This window comes from Peromyscus leucopus, chromosome 3 (genome assembly GCF_004664715.2).
Source record: "Peromyscus leucopus breed LL Stock chromosome 3, UCI_PerLeu_2.1, whole genome shotgun sequence".
In the NCBI taxonomy this organism is placed as follows: domain Eukaryota; kingdom Metazoa; phylum Chordata; class Mammalia; order Rodentia; family Cricetidae; genus Peromyscus; species Peromyscus leucopus.
Genome location: NC_051065.1, coordinates 147,753,673 through 147,774,940, shown reverse-complemented (window position 1 = coordinate 147,774,940; position 21,268 = coordinate 147,753,673). Strand labels below are relative to the sequence as shown.

Here is a 21,268-nt window from a genome sequence, read left to right as displayed (position 1 = left end):
GGTTGATCTTATGGAAGCATTTTCTCAATTGAAGTTCCTTCTTTTCAGATGACTCTTAGCTTGTGTCAGGTTGACAAAAAGCTAACCAGCACAAGTGACTTGGGTGATGATTCAGCTGGTAAAATGTTTGCAGTACAATCATAAAGACCTGAGTTTTGATCCCCAGTGACCACAAAGCTGGGTTTGGTGGTATGCACCTATGGTTCTACCACCAAGAAGAGGAAGACAGGAGGCTCCTTGGGACTTCTTGGCCAGCTAGGTTTGATATAGTGAGCTTCAGGTCCCCCCCCCCCCAGGACAGTCTTAACTTTATTGAGGTTCTTTTTTAATTAAAATGGTTTGCAGTAAGCAGAGAAGCCTGTAGGGGGAGCAACCTCCCAAATGTTGCCTGCCCCATGACCTCAATCTGAAGGAGAATTTCATGTACTGATCCATTCCAGATCTCTTTCAGTGTTGGTGGTAAAGGGTGATGAATGGAGAAAGTAGGACTGTGACCCAGAGAAGGCAAGGACAAGGCTCAGTCTGGAAAAACCAAACCCTGGAGGCCTCAACTTCACCCACTGAAGTGTTCCACGGCTACTGGTCACCAGTTGCGGTTGGTCAAGAATAAATTAAATACTTCAGCTCTGTCATCTCAGCGGATGGTAACAGAGAACCCCAGGCCAGAATGCACCTAGTGTGCACTAGGTACCACATCACAGATGCCACAGTCTGTGGAGATTCTGAACAGCTCCCCTCAGGCTGCTCAATGGGAGACCCCGGTTTCACCCCTCAGAAGTCCGTCAGGCAGGCTTCATTTCCGTTTCTTCTCCTGTGTGCTGGTGAACCAAGAGTCTAAGAGTTTCTTGCTGTAATGCAGGTGCCAGGCATGAACTTGGACTGCCAGGACCAACACCAGGTACATGACGGAGACAGCAGAAAAACCAAACAGGAAGCGGTAGGCCTTGCCATGGCGGTGGAGTTGCTGTGCTGCAGGGAACATTTCCATGCTGCCATAAATGAGGGGCGCGATGGAGAAGAGCCCCATGCTGATCATGGAGAGCACCAGGTAGCTGATGTTGTTTCGAGGAAAGGAGAGAAGGCCCAGGAGAGATGGCACCATGCTCAACAAATACGGATATTCCCACGGATAGGGCGTGGCCACCTGATCATGTGACAAGAGCCTCAGGTGTCCCACACTCATCTTGGCAACCAACAGCAGCCATATGACCAGATGGACGTAGATCAGCTTCTTGATTTCATACTTGAGCATCACACTCATACCTCATCTGGTAGTGCATGGCGACGCGCTCCCGGTGCTGAAAGTCGCTGCCGTCGGTGCCGGCCGCTCGCGGGCCTGCCCGAGATGCCATCGTGCAGAACCGAACGCCCGAGCTTCAGGTTTAATGAGTGATGCTGTCTTAAAAAAATAAGGTGAAGATCAACAGAGGAAGCCTGATGTTGATCCCTGGCCGCCGTACCCATTTGCACATGTTCATGGAACCCCCTTCATGTGCACACATACACATGCATCACACACACACACACACACACACACACACACACACACACAGAAATGAGGAGATAGAAGTAGATAGATAATGTTCCTAGAAACCATGAAAAAGAGCACAATCTGCATGTTCCCTGAGAAACAGCCAAGGCAGTCCCAAGAGTGAGGTTTACAGCTATAAGAGCTTGAATTAAACAATGCAGGGGACTGCCAACAGTAATCTAGCCATGCTCCTCAGGGCTGTAGAAGAAACAAGAAGCCAAACCCAAATGCAGTAACCACGAGAAGTCACAATGGTTAGGGCAGCAATTAGTGAAACGAGACTAAGACAGTAATACATAGAATTAAATAAAGAGTTTGTTCTTCAAAACGTTAGCAAGGTTGAGAAACCCCTAGCTGAACTAACCAAACAAAATTAGAGATAAAAGGGAATTTTTACAATGGACTCCAATGAAACCCAGAAGCTTGTTAGGGAAATGTATATTTCAAAATGCTAGAAATAGAAAACCAATAAGAAATGGATAAATGTACACAACCTACCAAAATGAAAGTGAGAAGAGAGAAACATTTTAAACAGACTGTAACAAGCAGATTGAAACAGTAGTTAACATTTCTCCCAAAGAAAATCCCAAGAGCAGATGGGTTCATTGCTGAATTCTACCAGACTTTTAAGGATCATTTAATATGAACATTTCCCAAAGTGTCCCATAAAATATACAGGGAAATAACACTGCAAAACTTACCCTACAAAGCCATTTTGCTCTGTGTATATTAGTTACTTTTCTATTGCTGTTGATAAAACAACATGACCAAAGAAATGAAGGGTCTGGGAATAGGAAGATAGAAATACAGGAATATAAAGTTATAAGCCTAAAGAGATGGAAGCTGACAGAGATGAACTTTTAACTGAGATTTCTTTGCTTTGTGACCGGCAGCTCTGTCAGGAACCTAATGCTAGTTTTTACAATGGCTCCCTGCAGCCAGGGATTAGCTTTTCATGATAACCCCTTTGTCCCTTATAGCTGACAACTGCCGTGGACCAAAGTTAACTTTTAATGAGTTCTACGTGACTCCTCGTACATCCCATTCCATCTGATAAAACTTTAACCAAATGCCCCTACGTGACGACCCGCTTTGCACTGTTTCGTATCCTTCCCGCTATGGAAAACCAGCTGTATCAGGAAAGCTGCAGGTTTTGGCAAACACTATTAATTGTGTCAGGAAAGCTACAGGTTTTTGCAAACATCAATTAACTGAAACCTTGTTAGCGGAAAATGCAATATGTCTCTAAGTTTGAACTTAGAAATTGTAAAAATTCTTTTGTCCATGCCTAATGCTTACTTCTTACTATAAAAAGGGGCTCAAAACCCATTTTCCTTTGATGGGCCTGGCACGGGGCATATGCTTCCCAGGCGGAGTCTCAGATGCTGGCCATTTCTCTGTGCATTCCTTTGGGGTTTACATGTTGGCCTTACCTCTGTAAGATTCTTTTCAATCTGTGAGCAGCTTGAAGTCTGTGAGAACGTTCCTCTGCTTTGGCTCCCAGACTTCGTGCAGTCCTGATTCAATGCTTTCACATTCCCACCCTCTGCGTGATGCCCTTCTCACCCTGTTTGAAGTTGGTCTTCCTGCACCTGACCATCTTATCACGTAGATGCCCTCTTGACTGTGTGAGCTGAAGTTCTCAGAAGAAAGCATCACCTGTGTTGGAGATTCTCCAGGGCTGATTGGTTGAACTCACATCACTGTGGAATTTGAAATGCTTCAGCCTCAGCATTTTTGGAATTTTTTAAGACCCCTTATTAATCATTCATTATCCATGTCTGTGTTTTACCTAACCTTCTTGTGATTGTTACATAAACCTTTAGGTTCCAGGTGATACACTGCCTCCTTCTTACCTCAGTGTGCCCTACACATGGTGCACAGACATACATGCAGGCAAAATACCCATGCACATAAAATAAAACACTTAACAATGTTATGTGTTCTATATTTGTGAGTGCTCTGCCTGCACACATGTATGTGCATCGTGTGTCTGGTGCCTCTGGAGATCAAAAGAGGTTGACAGATCCCCAATGTCTGATCCCCTGGAATGCAGTTAAGGATGATTGTGAACTACCATGTGTGTGCTAGGAACCAACCCTAGTCCTCTGCGAGAGCAACAAGTGCTCTTTACTGCTGAGCCATTTCCCTAGACCACCAGTGCAGTTGAAAGCACTCCAGTTTATGTCTCTCCTCTGTGACACAACTATAAAAACTTTATGAAATTGTCAGCACATTAGAACATGATATTGGGAATAGTGTGACTCCATGTTCCCAGATCACTACCACTCATATTTGGCTCCAGAATCTGTCACTTATTTCCCTTGTGGTGAGAGCTGTCATTTTGGGTTGACAGTTTTCGGTAGTTCAATGTGGAATCCCGAGATGGTTTATTTTCACTGGAGAAATTCCCGAGATTGGCACCAGGTGCCTGCATGGGCCCCTTGTGCCCAGCCATCCATCACTGCCTACTTGGGTGGATGCTGATGAGTTCCTTCTTGGGCTTGGCCCTCCCTTGGTTTGGTGGATGGTTCACTGGTTTATTGTGAGCTAGTTGTTTGGATGCCTTTTTAAATATTTCATAGCACTCAGTTTAAGATATTTAATGTTCCTGGGAGGTGGTGGTGGTGCATGCCTTTAATGCCAGCACTCGGGAGGCAGAGACAGGCGGATCTCTGTGAGTTTGAGACCAGCCTGGTCTACAGAGCGAGATCCAGGACAGCCAGGGCTGTTACACAGAGAAACACTGTCTCAAAAAACCAAATATATGTATAGATATATATGTCTATCCCTTTCTCTATCTATATCTACATATAGTGCTTGCTTTCTGAGTTTCAGTTATTTTAAGAATGCTTATCGAGTTGCTAGCATTTGGCCTTTTTCTTCTGCCACACCTCCAGGGTCTACTTCTGAGATGTTTCTGTGGTTTCTCTTGCTTATTGCAACTTTGCCACAGTGTGAGGGGTGTGTGGTGGGGGCACCCGTGCTTCACAGTCAAGCCTGACGAAGCACATCCTCCTGTTCGTAGGCTGAAAAGAACTGTGTGGCCTCAGCAGGGAAGACACTCAAGGGTTAATGTTCCCGTGAAGAAGAGAACCAACCTGAGACACTGGGTGTGTGGAGCAGGCTGACTGGGGGGTAACTCAAAAGCAGCACTCAGCGTGAGTGAGGATAGTAAGATGATATCCAGGCACAGTCTGCGGGAATTTCTCCAGTAATCTGGAGAAAGCAAAAGAACGGCTTGGAAGAGGTGGCTGACACCAGAACTCCCCTTAACTAGAAAAGCAAAGCAAGGAACTTGACACAGCAGAAAAGGAAGTCCTGAGCCCATCCCAGGGCGTTGGCGTGGTTTCGGGAGCGCATCACTCCCACGAAGAAGATCACATTCCAGACGGTGGGAGCCAAGGAGACTAGAAAACCTGCTCCGATCTTACAGTCGTGCACATTCTACAGAGCTGGAAAGGAGCCGAGGTCAAGGAGCGTCTTAGCATGTGATGCCCAGAACTCGGCTGTCCAGCTAAAGAGGATGCTGTGGCTGCAGGGTTAGCAGTGTTAGCTCATGCTGGCTGCTTCTCCAGAAATCGTGTTTGCTCAAGGACGCATAGGAACTCTGCTGCAGAGTGCATGGAGCTCGGGTTTCAGGGCACACGTCTCTATTGCCTGGTTCCTCTTTTCCTTTCCTTCCTGTTTCTTCCTTTCCCCGGTTTCAGTCGGCTGTTCACAGTATTTGCATATCCACATGAACAGTTTTCAAGCTTGGGAGTCTTTATTCTGACTGTGGGGATCGGGCCTCTGTCTGTGGCCCGGAGAGTTCCACCCCGTGGTTTTAAATTCTCACGCTGTACTCCCAGAGGCTCTTTGCCCACTTAATGCCTCTGCACCTTCTAGTTGATGGTGGGATAATTATCACCATTCTTATTTCTTGTTTATAAGAAAAAAAAAATTAAGAATGACGTAGGTTTTCTGAAGAAAGCAGATCTCATCTCAATATGGCTTCTCCGAACATTTACACAGATGTGAACTTCAAAGTTCAACCTGTCTCCTCAGGCACTGTCTCAGACTCATCTTCAGGTAAACCTCCCCCACCTCCAGAACAATGCAACCTCATTTTCTGGTGGTCTAAGCCAGGTGAAGAAAGGAGTGTTTATGAGCAAGTCTGGGGGATCTTGGCTGCTGGCTGACTGAGTGCTGTGTATGGGAGACCGTAGTCTCAGCTGGTTGAACTGTCTGTGGGAGGTCTGAAGGGGCTGTTGCCTTGTTCCATGGGAAAGGAGAAAGTTCACAATACCACACCGTCTTTACTCTCACCATTTAGAGAAAGCCTGAATTCTACTTCATGTTTTCAATGTATGTAAAACTATATTTTTTTTCATGAAAATAAATTCATGTGATGTAATACTGAAGTTCTTAATTTTCTATTTACTTGACAGCATATTGTAACTTTAAGAAATTAGTCTGTATTTGGGGGACAGTTTTATTTTGAAGGACGGTTTGAGTGTCTCTTTCTCCACTCATCCTGGGGATGGATGCAGGCCCACACGCATGCTGCATGTAAGCTCTGTCACTAGAGTTACAAGAGTCTATGCTATTTCTTAGAGAATTTTATACTTTAAAACTGTTTTTTTAGCTACTGTGCAAACCAATCGGTTGAATCATTTTATACAAACACATCATATCCCTTGTGTGTACCCCTAGCCCTCCCCCACCTCCTTCCCTGCTCTTGTTCATCCCTTTCCCTTCCTGAAACATTCCTCCTTACGGGTTTCATGTCTCACGTTTACATATATATTTATACATAGTGACCTCCAGATCCAGCAAATGCAAAAGCAGCTGTGATACCCGCCCCCCCACTACTCTCTGGTTCTCCCTCCCTCCCTCCCTTTTATACCTCTCCCCTCCTCCAACCCCTTCAACATAGAAAGTGGTTTCTGACCAAGAGATAGTAGCTAAAAAGATAACCTTAGGCCATATCCTAAACATGTGAAATATGCTTATACAGACTTCTCTGTTTTTGCATGCTTTAAAGTAACATTGGAAGCAGTTTAGGAGATTATTTAAATATACAATGAAGTACTACATAGCCAAAATAAAGAATGTTAAAGAAGAAAATATGGTGACAGAAAAAAAACGTTCATGATACAATGTGAAGGAAAATAACAGAGCAGAAATGAGTGATTGTGATATGTCAGTCATTGGGGAAATATGCGTACATGTATATACACTTTAAAACTCCATGAAAGGATATATATATATATGCACTCACATGCGTCTCTCAAATATCAGTATTAACGAGTTATTGTCACTGGTAAAAAATTGTGCTTCCGTTTTCTCCAATGGACATCATTGTTTCTCAGTTTTTGTATTGTTTCAAGAGTCTATACTATTAATATTTCATGGTAGAAAAGAAGAAGATGGGGAAGAGGAAATGATAATTCATTACTGATTTAATTAGTTTGGTTGTTTCTTTAGCTCCTCCAAAGAAGACCACCATTCACAAAAGTAGTCCTGGCTTTCCCACGCTGCTTCTTGCCTCATTGATATTTTTCCTGCTGATGGCAATCTTATCCTCTGTTGCTCTGATCAGTAAGTATGCCGATGGAATGATTAAGCAATGCCCATCTTGCACAAAGAGAGACATCCATTAGAAACAGATAATTATCAGTGCTTTTCCCCAAGAAACATGAGACAGAAGCTTTCTCTGGGGAGACAGATGACATTGGGAATTTCCTCTGTTTCAGAATAACTCTTCTGTAAAAGTCATTCATTCTCACTAGAGAAGCAAGTTCATGTTTGTTAGAGTCACAGAGTGAAATCCTGGGGCATCTGTGTTAGGCTTCAGTACTGAGGATGAATCTTCATTTTCTCAGCAACATTTAGAAGCCAGCCCCATTGGACACACAGGCACTCATATTTTGCAATGATAAAGGGATGAAAAGAAATGGGCAGAACTATTCCAGGGACAGTGAGTGCTCCAGTGTGACTCCTAATTATTTTGTTCCTGTTCCTGACTATGTGAGATTGAAGCCAATTTAGGAAATAGAGGATTTCTGTATAAGGTTGGCTTTCGGAATTTATTAAAAAATTTAAAGGCATGGCCAGGCATGTTGGCACATGTCTTTAATTTAATCCCAGCACTCAGGAGGCAGAGGCAGGTAGATCTCTGTGAGTTCTAGGCCAGCCTGGTCTACATAGTGAGAACTTGTCTAAAAAATAAAAGTGTAAAGTTAGTATATTTTTTGTGTATTTTATCTTTCCCCTCAGTAATTAGTTATGTTCATTTACTGTGTGTGCTAGAGGGTCCAGAAAGAACAATAGCCCCTGTTCTTAAAAAATTTAGAGAGTGGTCAAGTGAAGTAACATTTACAAAATTGTGTAAGAAGCGCTATGCAGGTAGGGTGTAAGCACAGGGGGCTGAGGTAGGCTTGGAGGAGGTGACATCTAGACCTGTGTGGGACAGCAGTGTCCTGGACATATGAGAGCATGGGAAAATACAGGGAAGACTAAGAAAGTTGGTCTGGAACACGTAACACATAACACCAAGTGAAGAAGAAATGAAGCCATATGTGGTGGACATAAACAGGACTCAGAATGTGAAAAGTGTTGTGTAGCACTGGAAAAAAGTTTGGGCTGGGAGTAGTGTTGCATGCCTATAATCTTAGCACTTGGGAAACTGAGGCAGCAGGATTGCAAATTCTAGGCCAACCTGGACTACATAGTATGTTCAAGGTCAGTCTGGGCTATGCTGTAAGACCCTGTCTCCAAAACAAAAAAGGATTTGGATTTTCCCATCAAACTAACTTTCTTTCTTTCTTTCTTTCTTTCTTTCTTTCTTTCTTTCTTTCTTTCTTTCTTTCTTTCTTTCTTTCTTTCTTTCTTTCTTTCTTTCTTTCTTTCTTTCTGTCTCTCTCTCTCTCTCTCTTCTCTTTCTTTCTTTCTTTCTTTCTTTCCCTCTCTCTCTATCCCTCCCTCCCTCCCTCCCTCCCTCCCTCCCTCCCTTCCTTCCTTCCTTCCTTTTCTTCTCCTTTCTTGTCTTGTTTTTTTGAGACACGGTTTCTCTGCATAGCGCTGGTTGTTTTAGAACTCACTCTGTAGACAAGGCTGGTCTTGAACTCAAAGATCTGTCTGCCTCTGCCTCCTGAGTGCTGGGATTAAAGGTGTGCACCACCACCACCACCACCACCACCACCACCACCACCACCACCTGGCTACTAAACATTTTTTCTTTTGCTTCTTAACAAACGACTCTAAGGTTTCACAGATTAAAACAGCTGTTTGTTTGTTTCATGCTTTTGTGGCTTGGCAGGTTATATTGACATCAGCCAGGAGGCTCCTGCAGCCCACTTGAACTCAGCCATCCACAAAGATGTGGCCAGGCACATGCAGCATGGCTTCCGAGGAAGAGGCTGCCCCCTGGAATTACAGGAGCAATACGGCCCCAGTTCTCCCATTCACCAGGATAGCTCATCTGTGTTCATGGGACAACTTAGACACAGAGATGGAGAGGGAGAGTTAGTCATGCCCCTCCAAGTGTCAACTTGGAAGTTGCCAGAGCTGCTTTTGAATGATTGGCTGGCCTGATAAAGCATGGAGATAGGAATATTGAAAATTGTTTGCATTTTTCTAGTGTGTCACAGCCAGGAGAAGCCATTGAAGAATTTTAGGCAGGGAGTTGAAACTGTCAGATTTGACATGTAGAAGTGTGCGGTCAGAGCTGCATGAAAATAGAATAGAGAAAACCAGAAGTAAAGAGACAAGCTAGAAAACGGTGACCAGAGCCTGACCCAAGGACAGTCCTTGGGGAATGGTAAGGGAGATAGTGCCCAGGAGGAAGAGGCTTGATGAACTGGGGACTAAGGACCCGGAAGTGAAGCCACTCCAACACCCAGACTCACTAGACTGAGCCATGATGAAGGTGTTCACGCAGGTAGACAATACAGGGCGAGGTGCAGGTTTAGGATAGAAGATGTTGATTTGGGTTTTGAGTGTGTTAAGTTTATCTTCAAGTGCCATGTTTAGTGAGCACACACTTGTCTGGGTGTCAGGAGGAAGGTCTGAGGTTTCCCAGTCCTTCCCATTTAGGTAGCAGGCGAGACCATGGAATACATGCCATCATTGGGAGGAAGAAAGTGTGAGAAGGAAGGAGAATTACAGACAGTGGGGAGTGTTGCATTTCTAAAGGGGTGGCTGGAGGCGGAGGGGATTATAAACGACAGTAAGAAATGACAGCAAGAAAGGTGAGACAAAACAGAGCAGTGTCCTAAGAGCTGAGGCGGGAGAGAGCTGGGGTCAAGGCCAACAGCAAGCTGGACAATGACTGCCCTGGATAGTATTGATAATCTATTTCATTGATTAGAAAAAAAAAATCAGTCCCACTTTGTAGCCCAGACTGGATTTGAACTATGTACATAGTCCAGACTGACCTGGGATTTGCAATCCTCCTGTCTCTCTACCTCCCTGGTTTTTGGATTATAGGTAGGCACCATCATGCTTGGCTCAAGGATGGTTTTAGTGAAATGGCAGAAGCAACAGCCAGATGTGGGGGGTCAAGGAGCAAATAGGGCCTAATGGAGAAAGAGAAAAGCCCCAATTCTAAACAGATGGCTCAGTTAAAAAAACAAAAAAACAAAAAAACACGTTCCTTACAAATCAGACAAAAAGTATTTCCTTCCTTTTTATTTTTAAAAGATATTGCTATTAATTGAGAGTTTCATACAATGTATTCTGATCATATTCACCCACATTGTTTTCCGCAATTCCTCCCTGATCCACCCTCAGCTTCCTGGCTCCGCGATCTGTGTTTGGGAGTTAGTTATGAATTGGGATTACCATGCCAGTTTGGTTCATTCACTAAGAGCCAGGTGTGAGGGTTCAGGCCCAGCTCTCTGGAGGGGAGGTGGGAATTGTGATTGAGATGAGTCTCAGCTACACAGCTAGACACCGCTTCAAAGAAACAAATGCCAGGCAGTGGTGGTGCACACTTTCAATCCCAGCACTCGGGAGGCGGAGGCAGGTGGATCTCCGTGAGTTTGAAGCCAGTCTGGTCTACAAAGCAGATTCCAGGACAGCTAGGGCTGTTACATAGAGAAACCCTGTCTCAAAAAAGCAAGCAAGCAAGCAAGCAACCAACCAACCAACCATTCAAAAAGTGTGTGTGTAGGAAGGTATGAGTAAAGACTAAAATTGTAGTGCTACCAGGAAAATGAATATCTTTTATTCTTTTTCCCCAGTTTTGTTTCAAATGTATTCTGATCTCCTTGAAGAAAAAAATACTATGAAACAACTGAATCACACAAAATTGGATTGTATGAAAGACCACGCATCTGCGGAAGGTAAAACTTAATGTGCCTTGAATCCAGTTGTCAAATGCCGAGTGTAAGCACCCTACCTAAGTGTTTCCAGGATATACTAAGATGTGGATTAGTAACCATTAGACCTAGCAACACAAGATTTTGAAATTCACATGCATATGAGATTTGTAACTGCATGTACCGGCAAACATTTATTCTGTATCATAATTTGATACTTAGGTGTTTTCTGTCTTGGTGCTTTGGGGCCACTTCCCATTGGCCCTTCTGCCCTTTTGACGGATCTCTTTTAACAATTTGTTTGCTTCCTTACTTCTGGGATTTAGGAAGGCTCCGTCCTAGACCCACAAGGGACAGTATCTGTCTCCATCTCTGTCTCAGCTATGCTGTGGATATTGTTCTATATAAATAAAACACTGATGGCCAATGACCAGGCAGGAGGTAGGTGGGACAAGGAGAGAGGAGAATTCTGGGAAGCGGAAGGCTGGGAGAGAGACTGCAGCCACCGCCAGGAGAAGAGCATGTAGAGACTCCGGTAAGCCACCAGCCACGTGGCAAGCTATAGATTTATAGAAATGGGTTAATTTAAGATAAAAGAGCAGTTAGCAAGAAGCCTGCCATGGCCATGCAGTTTATAAGTGATATAAGCGTCTGAGTGATTATTTTATAAGTGGATTGTGGGACTGCGGGGCTTGGGGAACCTGGAGAGAAGCCCTCCAGCAACAAATGGCGCCCAACGGCTCGAGTTTCCACCTTAAACCTGAGAATATTTAATAACCAATTCTAAACAGAGCCAAAACCAGGTTCCTGCTTCTTGTCTCATACGGCAGCTAGATGCGGCAAAACGCAAGTTTGGACACTGGCGGTTCCTGGCGGGTGCGTCTGACCGGCAGTATGGCGTAAATGAGGCATCTGCCAGCGGCAAATTAAGCTGTGTGGTAGATTTAGTCTTTACTATTATTTAAAAAAAAAAAAAAAAAGAGGTTTCTGGGCTACACGCTGCTTTGATAAAAGCTTAGACCCACTATTTCTGAGACTTGATGACTCCCAGAGCTGGCGGAAAACATACCACTGCCATGTTGGGAAGCTGAAGTGGGTGGAGCCAGCAGCCACAGCGCCGTTTCAGGCTTACAATGGTACAGTTTAAAGCAATAGGCTCAAGGCTCAAGGTAATATAAAACATAAGCCACATAAAGATGGCTACCACACAGAGAATCTGGATTATGTTCTCTTTGATATTCATAACTAAAGAAAAACATTTGATTACAAAAGCTGTTGAGTTATGCCAAAATGTATATTTTAAAGGTACCTTGACTTCAAAATTTGGATATAAGGATATGTTACTTTGGAAAAGAGGTTCTGCTTTTGTTTCCACAGAAAGCCAGAGGCTGTGGACTTGTTCCAGATTAAGATACATCATGTTTCACCAGCCAAGACCCCCTGAAAGGACTCCGATGACACCATGGCCCAGATGATCCAACATCCAGATCGGTTTCAAGGCAACTGGTTCACACAATACAGCCTCACGGACTACCCCATAGGTCTAAAATTTTCTTTGCGTCCCCATAAGATACAGCTTCCCCCTCCAGCAGGAAGCAGTAAGAGATGCTATGCCCAAATTCCCAAATATACCAAGCTGGCTTTAGAGGTGGAATTGGCTCACTCCCCCTCTAAACCCAGACATATTGCTTTAAAAAAAAAAAATGGTTAAGAGATTCTTGTGTCCCAAATCAGAAGAGCCCTCTGGTGTGGGACAGAGAAAAACCAATATTTTTATTTAAAACAGGTTGATTATAAATGTGATCTCTTTCTAAAAAAGAAAAGGGGATATGATATATAGGAGGATATGGAGATGATAAGATAAAAGGGTAGATTAATGAACCTACTTTTAAAGAACAACTTGTTTAAAATGTTTTACATTGGTATAGATTTTAGTTTATGTTTAAAATGTTTTACATTGTATAAATTTTAGTTCATTGATACAAACTTGAAGTTAATTTTGTTATACTGTATATATATATTTCTATTCTTGTTTGAGGTATTATGTTTATATAACTCATTTAAAATTGTAATGGATAATTAAAAAATAGGTTAATAATTAGTCATCTATGATAATCATATCTGTAGCCATGTTAGTTAAGTCTTCTAGGTATACATAGATATATTTCAGATAGATAGGTAATCTTCAAACACTTCATAGACCTAGAAAATATGGCATTTAAATAACTTAAAATTCTGTTGATGTGAGACACAATTGCTCCTGGCTGCACCAATTGATCCCGAGAGAATGTTGGGCTTCTAAGACATTTCCATTTGGAAGTTTGTCTTTTTGGCACAAAATGGCCTACTGGGCAAAGAACTGCCCTTGCCTTGACGGCTGACAGTACAAATGCAATGCTGTCCTTTCTGGACAAGCAGGACACAAGGAAAGCGACCACTGTACTCTGCCAAGACAGGGTAAGATGGTCTCTCAGAATTCCTGCTTCTAAAAATGGTCTGTCAGATACTCTAGGCCTGTAGCCAATTTGAATGCACCAACAATGCTGAGAAACATCAGGTGACTGTCCAGGCTGCCAGCTGTCTTGGTCTACTCTTGCAAGATTCCCGAAGTTGCTTGCATCCGTCTACCATTTCTCAGGTACCATTATGTTCCTTCTCAGGTCTTTGATGTGGTTGAAAACTAAATAGTTGTAATTTCCTCAGTTATGATAAAAGATAAGTTAGATATAAAACCTTAAACTCACAAATATAAGATAGATAGGACATCTTCTTTAATATTGTAACTATAATTCTTGCTCGGTAATTGTTTTGTTATATGTAATTTTACCATGTTAAAGTTAAAACCTTCCTTTTTAAAAAAAAGAAAAAAGGGAAGTGCTGTGGATATTGTTCTATATAAATAAAACACTGATGGCCAATGACCAGGCAGGAGGTAGGTGGACAAGGAGAGAGGAGAATTCTGGGAAGCGGAAGGCTGGGAGAGAGACTGCAGCCACCGCCAGGAGAAGAGCATGTAGAGACTCCGGTAAGCCACCAGCCACGTGGCAAGCTATAGATTTATAGAAATGGGTTAATTTAAGATAAAAGAGCAGTTAGCAAGAAGCCTGCCATGGCCATACAGTTTATAAGTGATATAAGCGTCTGAGTGATTATTTTATAAGTGGATTGTGGGACTGCGGGGCTTGGGGAACCTGGAGAGAAGCCCTCCAGCAACACAGCTATTTCATTGGGCAGCCCTGGATTCTTCTACTGAATAGTGCCCTACAAGTTTTGATATTTTGCATTTTCATTTTTGTTCAGTTCAATTTTATTTTGAGATAGAGTCCCATGCAGCCTGGCTGGCCTCAGACTCATTATGTAGCTGAAGATGACATTAAACTTTGGATCCTCCTGCCTCCACCTACCTATCCTGGGATCATAAGTGCTCACTACCACATCTGGTTTTACAGTGTGCTGTGGATGGGACCTGGCGCTTCTTGCTCATTAGGCAAACACTCTAACTGATCCTTATTCCCAGCCCCAGTTAAGTACATTTTAAAAATAGACTTTGATGTTTTGGCACCTATATTATTTAGATGTGTCTTAATTAGTTCTAGGTTTTTAGTGTTTTATTTACTGACTTACGATTTATTTTCATCGTGTTGGGAAGTGCCTTTTTATATTCCTCCTGTTTTTAGTGGTGTCTCTATCTCTGAGTGCCTCATTTCTCTTTTCTCATGTATCCGTTTACACTTCACATATCTCGGTCCTGTGTTATCTTCTATATACACATTTGGGGTCATAATATGAGGCTGTATTTTTTTCTGTGTATTTCATTTTTGTTAAGTTGGTATTTTTTATTATTTTGTTTGACAATTCACTGATTTGTCTGTCCCCTCCATTCTGCTATTGGCCCCATCTATTGTAAATTGAAGAGGGTGTTGCAGCTTTTCAAGTAAAAAAAATTCCATTTTGATTCTCTTTTTTAAAAAAAAGATTTATTTATTTATTATGTATACGGAAGAGGGTGCCAGATCTCATTACAGATGGTTGTGAACCACCATGTAGGTGCTGGGAATTGAACTCAGGCCCTCTGGAAGAGCAGTCAGTGCTCTTAACCTCTGAGCCATCTCTACAGCCCATTTTTTTTTTTATTTTTGGTTGTGAGCCTAGCCTTTAACGGCTGAGCCATCTCTCTAGCCCCAGCCCATTTTTTTTATAAAGTAGTTTTTTAAAATAATTTACTTAACTTTATTTTATTTTATGTGCATCAGTATGAAGGTGTCAGATCTCCTGGAAATGGAGTTACAGACAGTAATGAGCTGCCATGTGGGTGCTGGGAACTGAACCCGGGTTCTCTGGAAGAGCAACCAGTGCTCCTAACTGCTGAGCCATCTCTCCAGCCCCATTTTGATTCTTATTACATTTGCTTCTTTACTGGTTTTTATTTTTCTAAGATGTCTGTATCTTCTCACTGAAACATTTAAAATTATGTCTTTTATTTTTTGAGATTATAACATAATTACATAATTTCCCCTTCCCTTACTCCATCCAAATTCTCCCATATGCTCCTTTTGCTCTTTCAAATTCATGGCCTCTTGTTTTGTAGATGTGTCCCTTGGGACTGGGCTCCATAACTCTGTACTTTGATTGGTTGTGGTTTTTCTGTAATGGTCTCTGTCTGTTGCAAAGAGAAGTCTCCTTGATGAGAGGTGAGGCCTGCACTTACCTGTGGCGTAAGGACAAAGAGTCAGGATGTAGTTAGGGATCCTGCAGGTTTAATAACATGGTAGTTGTAGGTTCGTCTCTGAGATTTATGACTTCACTAGCCCTGGGTAGTTGGTTGGATCTGTAGTACCAGGCGTGCTTTTCCTCTTGTTGAGTGGGTCTTATGTCTAATTAGAGAGCCGTTAGTGACAAGGTTACAAAGTATGCATGCCACTATTGCACCCTGAGGGTTATCCTGCTTTTATCATGGTTGGCTTTAAAGCTTGCTCAGAAAATTCTAACATCTTTGCTATCTTGCTTCTTCATAAAATATTCTTTCACATTTTCATACAAATATAATGTTCTTTGATCAAAGCCCCCCATGATCCTCTTGTTAGCCCTCCCCTTTATCAGCCTTCCTCTTACTTCTGTGTCTCGCTGCATTTAGGGAGGACTTCCTGCATGAGCATGGTTGGGAGGACTTCCTGCATGAGCATGGTTGGGAGGAGGACTTCCTGCATGAGCACGGTTGGGAGGACTTCCTGCATGAGCACGGTTGGGAAGAGGACTTCCTGCATGAGCACGATTGGGGATTCGTTACTTGAGTGAGAGCAATGTATCCATGGCTACATCACCGAAGAGCACGACTTCCTCGTTCTGCAATCTTTCACTCTAGGAAGGGGAGGTGATGGGCTAGGTTTCATGTGGCTCACCACCACTGTGAGTTTGTAGTGTGCAACAACCATGCCATGTCCAGAGGACAGCACTCCTTTCTATCCTCTGGCTCTTACATTATTTCTGCTCCGTCTTCCTTGATGCTCCCAGAGTCTTGAAGGGGTGTTTACCTTGCTTCTTGGCATCTATTACCTCTTGCTTTGTTTTGTTTTAAGTTTGATTTTTTTTTTGGTTCCTTGGTATGATGAGTTACTTCCCTCTGAGCCCTGGGTGTATTTTTGTATTATGAAATATTGAAACTATGTACTTTGTACTTACATTTCCTTCCTCCCAATAAAGACAAAGTCTGGAGCTGTTGCCCAAAGGATTGGAAGCCATTTAGTTCCCACTGCTACTTCACTGCGACTGACTCAGCATCTTGGAGTGAGAGTGAGGAGAAGTGCTCCAGCATGGGTGCTCATCTGATGGTGATCCACAGCCAGGAAGAGCAGGTGCATCCTGGGAGAGAGTGGGGCCTGGGCCTGGCCTGCTGTCTGCCTCTTTTTATTAAGAGGGAGTTTTGTTGACATGGGTGTTGCTGATGTGGCAGAAGACTTTCCATCAGGAAGCTGGAAAGGATGCTTCAGCCTTGGCATTCTACACTTTGTCCCAGCTTCAGTGAAGCTGAACAACCCACAAGGAACCATGGCAACAGAAATGCAATGCCTGAGGGTGGAGGGAAGGATGAAATGTTTCTGCTTGAAAGAGCAGTTTGTGATTTCACACTAATGCTTCCTGTAGTACCCACTGCCTAACAGAGGAGGGCGCAGAGCTGACTAGGGAAAGGAGATCAAATCAGGAGAGTCACAGCCAACCATCAGAAATGAAATATCTGAGGTTATGAATGGAGAATGGTTTAATCTGCTAAATTCTCTCATGCACAACTTTCAAGAATGGTGCTGGGGAAGAAAAGACGGGACTGAGTCTGAGAACAGAATTCATTATGATCATGGACAGAGATTGTTTCCAGTGTCATGGAAATCAGGCCTCTGAGTGATGACTTTGTGTCCTGGTCACCCAGAGAAGATGGCACTCCCGGGGTGGGGGTGGCCCTTCTATTCCTTGATCCTTTCTATGTCTTCTCATCTGTGTGACCAGAAAAAAAATCAGTAAAAGTATCACAGTGTACCTCTAAAATGTGTAATTATTGTGTATTAATCTATATATTAAAATATATATATATATATATTTAATGGGCTAGAGAGATGAACTAGGATTTGATTATTATGTATTTCCATAGGTGCATTGTATTGAACATTATAATGATGTGTAGTTAAAATAATTTTTAAAAGATCTTATAAAAATTCTATAACAGAAAAAGAATCACTCCATCCAGGCTGAATGCTGTATCTCTCTTTCCTCTTAGGATTTCATCACCAAGATCCTGAATCCCAAAGCTGCTTATTTTATTGGGCTTTCAGATACAGGTCACCGACAGTGGCGCTGGGTTGATCAGACACCATACAATGAAAGTGCCACGTGAGTCCAGAGTTACCTAGAGAAGTCCTGAGTTCTGTAGCATGAGAAGACTTTAGGGTGTTCCAGCTGTTGGTTATGAAACTAAAACAGCTCACTCCTGGTGTGAGTGCTGGGGATGGAGTTACTTTATCCCATGTCCTCATCAAGGAGTCCTGTGAGACACATGTCACTGATACTCCAGGGGAGGTGAGGAAACTGAGTTTGAAGAGTGTAGGATGATAAGTACCCAGGGCACCCAACCAAAGTGCTACACCATGGTGGGTTTTATTATGCTTCCCGTCTCTCTATATATTTAAAAATAGGTTTTAATTTATCTTTATTTGTGTGTCTCTCTGTGAGTGTGTGCCATGTGTATGTGGGTACGTATGGAGCTCATAAGAGGGTGTTGGATCCCCTGGAGCTGGGGTTACAGGTGGTATGACCATGCCAATATGAGTGCTGGGAACAGAACTCTCCCACTTTCTGGAAAGGCAGCAAACACTCTTAATGTCTGAGCTATCTCTCCAGTTTTCATTAATATAGTTATAATAAAAATTAATGTCAAGACTGTACCTGATTATTTCTCATAAATCAAAAACCCACATTCTGATATTGTTGTGTGTTGTATTAATGTAATTATTAAAAACTCTAATATCTTAGTATGTTCCCACATTCTATCCTGATTTCTGTTTGAGAAACAGGTAGTGATGCTACTGTCCTTCTTAGTCTTCAGAGGAGACAGGTAGGAGTCCAGGATAGAAAGTTACTTGTTCTAGATGACAGAAATAAGTGGATTATCTAGATATTTTAAGTAGTTTTCCAGTCTCTAAAATAAAACTGTTGTAAAATGGAAAAAAACTTTAATAAAACATGACAATGAGAGACCCTTAAGCAATAAATAAGCACATGGAATGACAGTCCCTGGGTACCAAGCCCTAGGTATGAAGTAGAATGAAGTAGCCTCTGGGATGTGTTCTGGGAGAACAGTTGAGTAACAGGCTAAGAGAATATTGAGTGCGGTGGCCCTGTTTCCAGGGACATGTCAGACATGGGTGGTGGAGAACGGTTGGTTTGTACACACCTGAATCTGCTTTCCACAAATTCCCACCGCATCCTGAGGCTTGTTTACTCTTGTTTTCTCTTTCCCAGCATCACTGTGGGAAACACCCTGATGCTCTTTCCTCCCTTCCAGGTTCTGGCACCTGGGTGAGCCCAGCAGTGACAATGAACAATGTGTTATAATAAATCATCAATATTCTGGTTGGGGCTGGAATGACGTCCCTTGCAGTGGTAAACAGAAGTCAGTTTGTCAGATGAAGAAAATATACTTATGAATCAAGCATTCTCCATGGACAAGGACTGCATTTTTATCCAGCATTACACAGACACCTGGAAAGATCTCCTTGTGGAAGAGATGTCCATAGAAATTTAGGTAGGCAACCAACAGTTATCCATATGATAATACTGGTCCTCATATATACTTATTTATTCATCCTTTACTCTTTATATAATGAGAATTTCCCATATACCAGAGACTCTACAGGATCCCTTTGTGCATATGTGGAAGGACTCCAGCCTCTGTGTCCATTCTTAGATTCATAAAGTCTCATTTGATGATAGAATTGTATGGTGTGGTCCCTCTAGCCATTTCCCTGTCTCTTTGTTTCTCTGTCTTTGGATTTATTGATGTATACTTAACAAATAAATCATGTATATTTACATTACTTTGTCTTGACTTGATATGGAAATGTATTGGGCAATGGCTACCACAATCAGGTTAACAACACCCTCTTTTACCTAACCTAGTTGTCTGTTTTGTGTGTGTGTGTGTGTGTGTATGTGTGTGTGTGTGGTGTTAGAACATTTAAGATCTTCTTAAGCAAATTCAGACAGACAGGGTGACATTGTTACCTATTGTCACTTTGATCCTCAGTGCTTACTCACACTTTCTCTGGCAGTTTGTGCCCTTCCATCAGCATTTTCTCGTGTCTCCAATAACTGCCCTAACAGGAACCATTCAGAATCTTGATCCCCATGGCTAGTGCGTCAGGTGCTGTGGGTGCCGTGAAGCTGATGTGGGCCTCTCATGGTGGCTGATCCTGGCTGGGTGACCTTCCTCAAGAGCCTCTGCCCTGTGGATGGACACTGAGCAGACCCCCATGTCCCATGGAGGCCCTGTATGCTACTTAACACTTTGGAAGCCTTTTCAACTTCTTATCATGGATATTTTGAAACAGAATTTGAGGGATGGTATCATCAATACTCATATAATTACCACTTATAGTAGTGATTGTTGACATTTTGATAATTTGATATATATATATATATGTTTGTGTATACACATATATGCACATGTTATTTGATAGGGCACTTGAGAGTTAGTTTGATACACAACACTTCAGTCAGTATTTCAGTATTTATCATCTGAAATTTTCATTGCACAACAAAACAATACCATTATCACTCTTAGAAAATTTAAAAATCTTTTCTGGTATAATGTATGATCTTGCCTCTATTTCCTCAGTTATCCCTAAAATGTTTCTTATGGCTGTCCTGGTAAGCCATAGCCAAAAACATTTCATTTACTAATTAAATTATTCTACAAGTTCAGGCCATGCCTCCACAAGAGTGTCCTCATTTCAGACTTGAGCTTCAAGTTCAGGAGTTCCCAAGGATGTCATTACTTCAACTATCTTCAGAGTCCCAGGATTCCATGATAACTGCAGATTTATGAGCTGCTAGGATGACACACTGAACTAATGATTCTGTTCTATTAAGATTATAGTTTTATTATGTAGAAAGATACAAAGCAGAACTAAAGTGAGGGACATATCAGGTGAGGTCAGGGAGAGTCCCATAAAGAAAACTTCCGTTGACTCCATGTATACATCTCCTTCCCAGAATGTTAATGAATGGCAATATACAGAATAGGCCAACCAAGGGCACTCATCTGAGCTCTGATATTCAGAGATTGACCAGGGTTCATTATATAGGTGTGAGTGTTTGGTTGATAAGAGAGTAAACTCAGTCTTCAGTATCACTTCCCAGCAAGGGTGAGCATCTCATGGCTCAAAGACTTCACACTTTAATCACAAGGTCAGTGTTTCTGAAATGGTGAGCTCCCACCATGAATCGTTTTGTTAGCATGAACTATGAAAGAACTGAGCAGCATAAGGCTTCATGGCCTACCATGATAAAACAGCCTTCCCAATAATTCCAGTGATGCCAAAGAATTAGCGAAGTCATCTCCCATGACTGGGTTAGAAGTTCAGAGAAAATCTTTCTTCAACAGGTCAGGTGTAAAATGATACGACTGCAGATGTAGGTGAATAGGAGAATGTGCACCATCACTGTCCCAGGCACTCCCACACTGCTTCCTGACAGAACCCATGCTGTTCATGACAGACACCAAACACTAAACCCATATGACACTAATTTAGTTCAATATCAGAGATCAGTAAAGCACAAGTTTGAGTATTTTATGTATGAGTGCTCTGTCTGCATGTATGACTTTATGCCAGTAGAGGGCATCAGATTCCTCTAGAGATGGTTGTGAGCTACCATATAGTTGCTG

At 42.5% G+C, this 21,268-nt stretch overlaps 2 protein-coding genes across 2 annotated transcripts; one reads left to right on the top strand and one right to left on the bottom strand.

Annotated features, from left to right (window-relative positions):
* Window positions 1-445: 445 nt before the first annotated feature.
* On the bottom strand, window positions 446-1,359 carry LOC114683501 (protein jagunal homolog 1-like). The gene has a single exon (XM_037203465.1). The coding sequence runs from the start codon at window positions 1,259-1,261 to the stop codon at window positions 794-796; it is 468 nt and encodes a 155-aa protein (XP_037059360.1). The 5' UTR covers window positions 1,262-1,359; the 3' UTR covers window positions 446-793.
* A 3,682-nt stretch (window positions 1,360-5,041) lies between these two features.
* LOC114683504 (C-type lectin domain family 4 member A-like) lies at window positions 5,042-19,418 on the top strand. Its single transcript, XM_028857836.2, has 6 exons — window positions 5,042-5,602; window positions 7,001-7,114; window positions 10,759-10,860; window positions 16,537-16,688; window positions 17,603-17,715; window positions 18,887-19,418. The coding sequence occupies exons 1-6, from the start codon at window positions 5,521-5,523 to the stop codon at window positions 19,026-19,028; spliced, it is 705 nt and encodes a 234-aa protein (XP_028713669.1). The 5' UTR covers window positions 5,042-5,520; the 3' UTR covers window positions 19,029-19,418.
* The last annotated feature ends 1,850 nt before the right edge of the window (window positions 19,419-21,268 follow it).

Coding starts and splice junctions, on each gene's coding strand:
- LOC114683501 (XM_037203465.1), bottom strand. CDS start 1,261: ATGAGTGTGATGCTCAAGTATGAAATCAAGAAGCTGATCTACGTCCAT.
- LOC114683504 (XM_028857836.2), top strand. CDS start 5,521: ATGGCTTCTCCGAACATTTACACAGATGTGAACTTCAAAGTTCAACCT. Junction 16,689..17,602: donor TCCACAGCCAGGAAGAGCAG/GTGCATCCTGGG, acceptor CTTTCCTCTTAG/GATTTCATCACCAAGATCCT. Junction 17,716..18,886: donor CCATACAATGAAAGTGCCAC/GTGAGTCCAGAG, acceptor CCTCCCTTCCAG/GTTCTGGCACCTGGGTGAGC.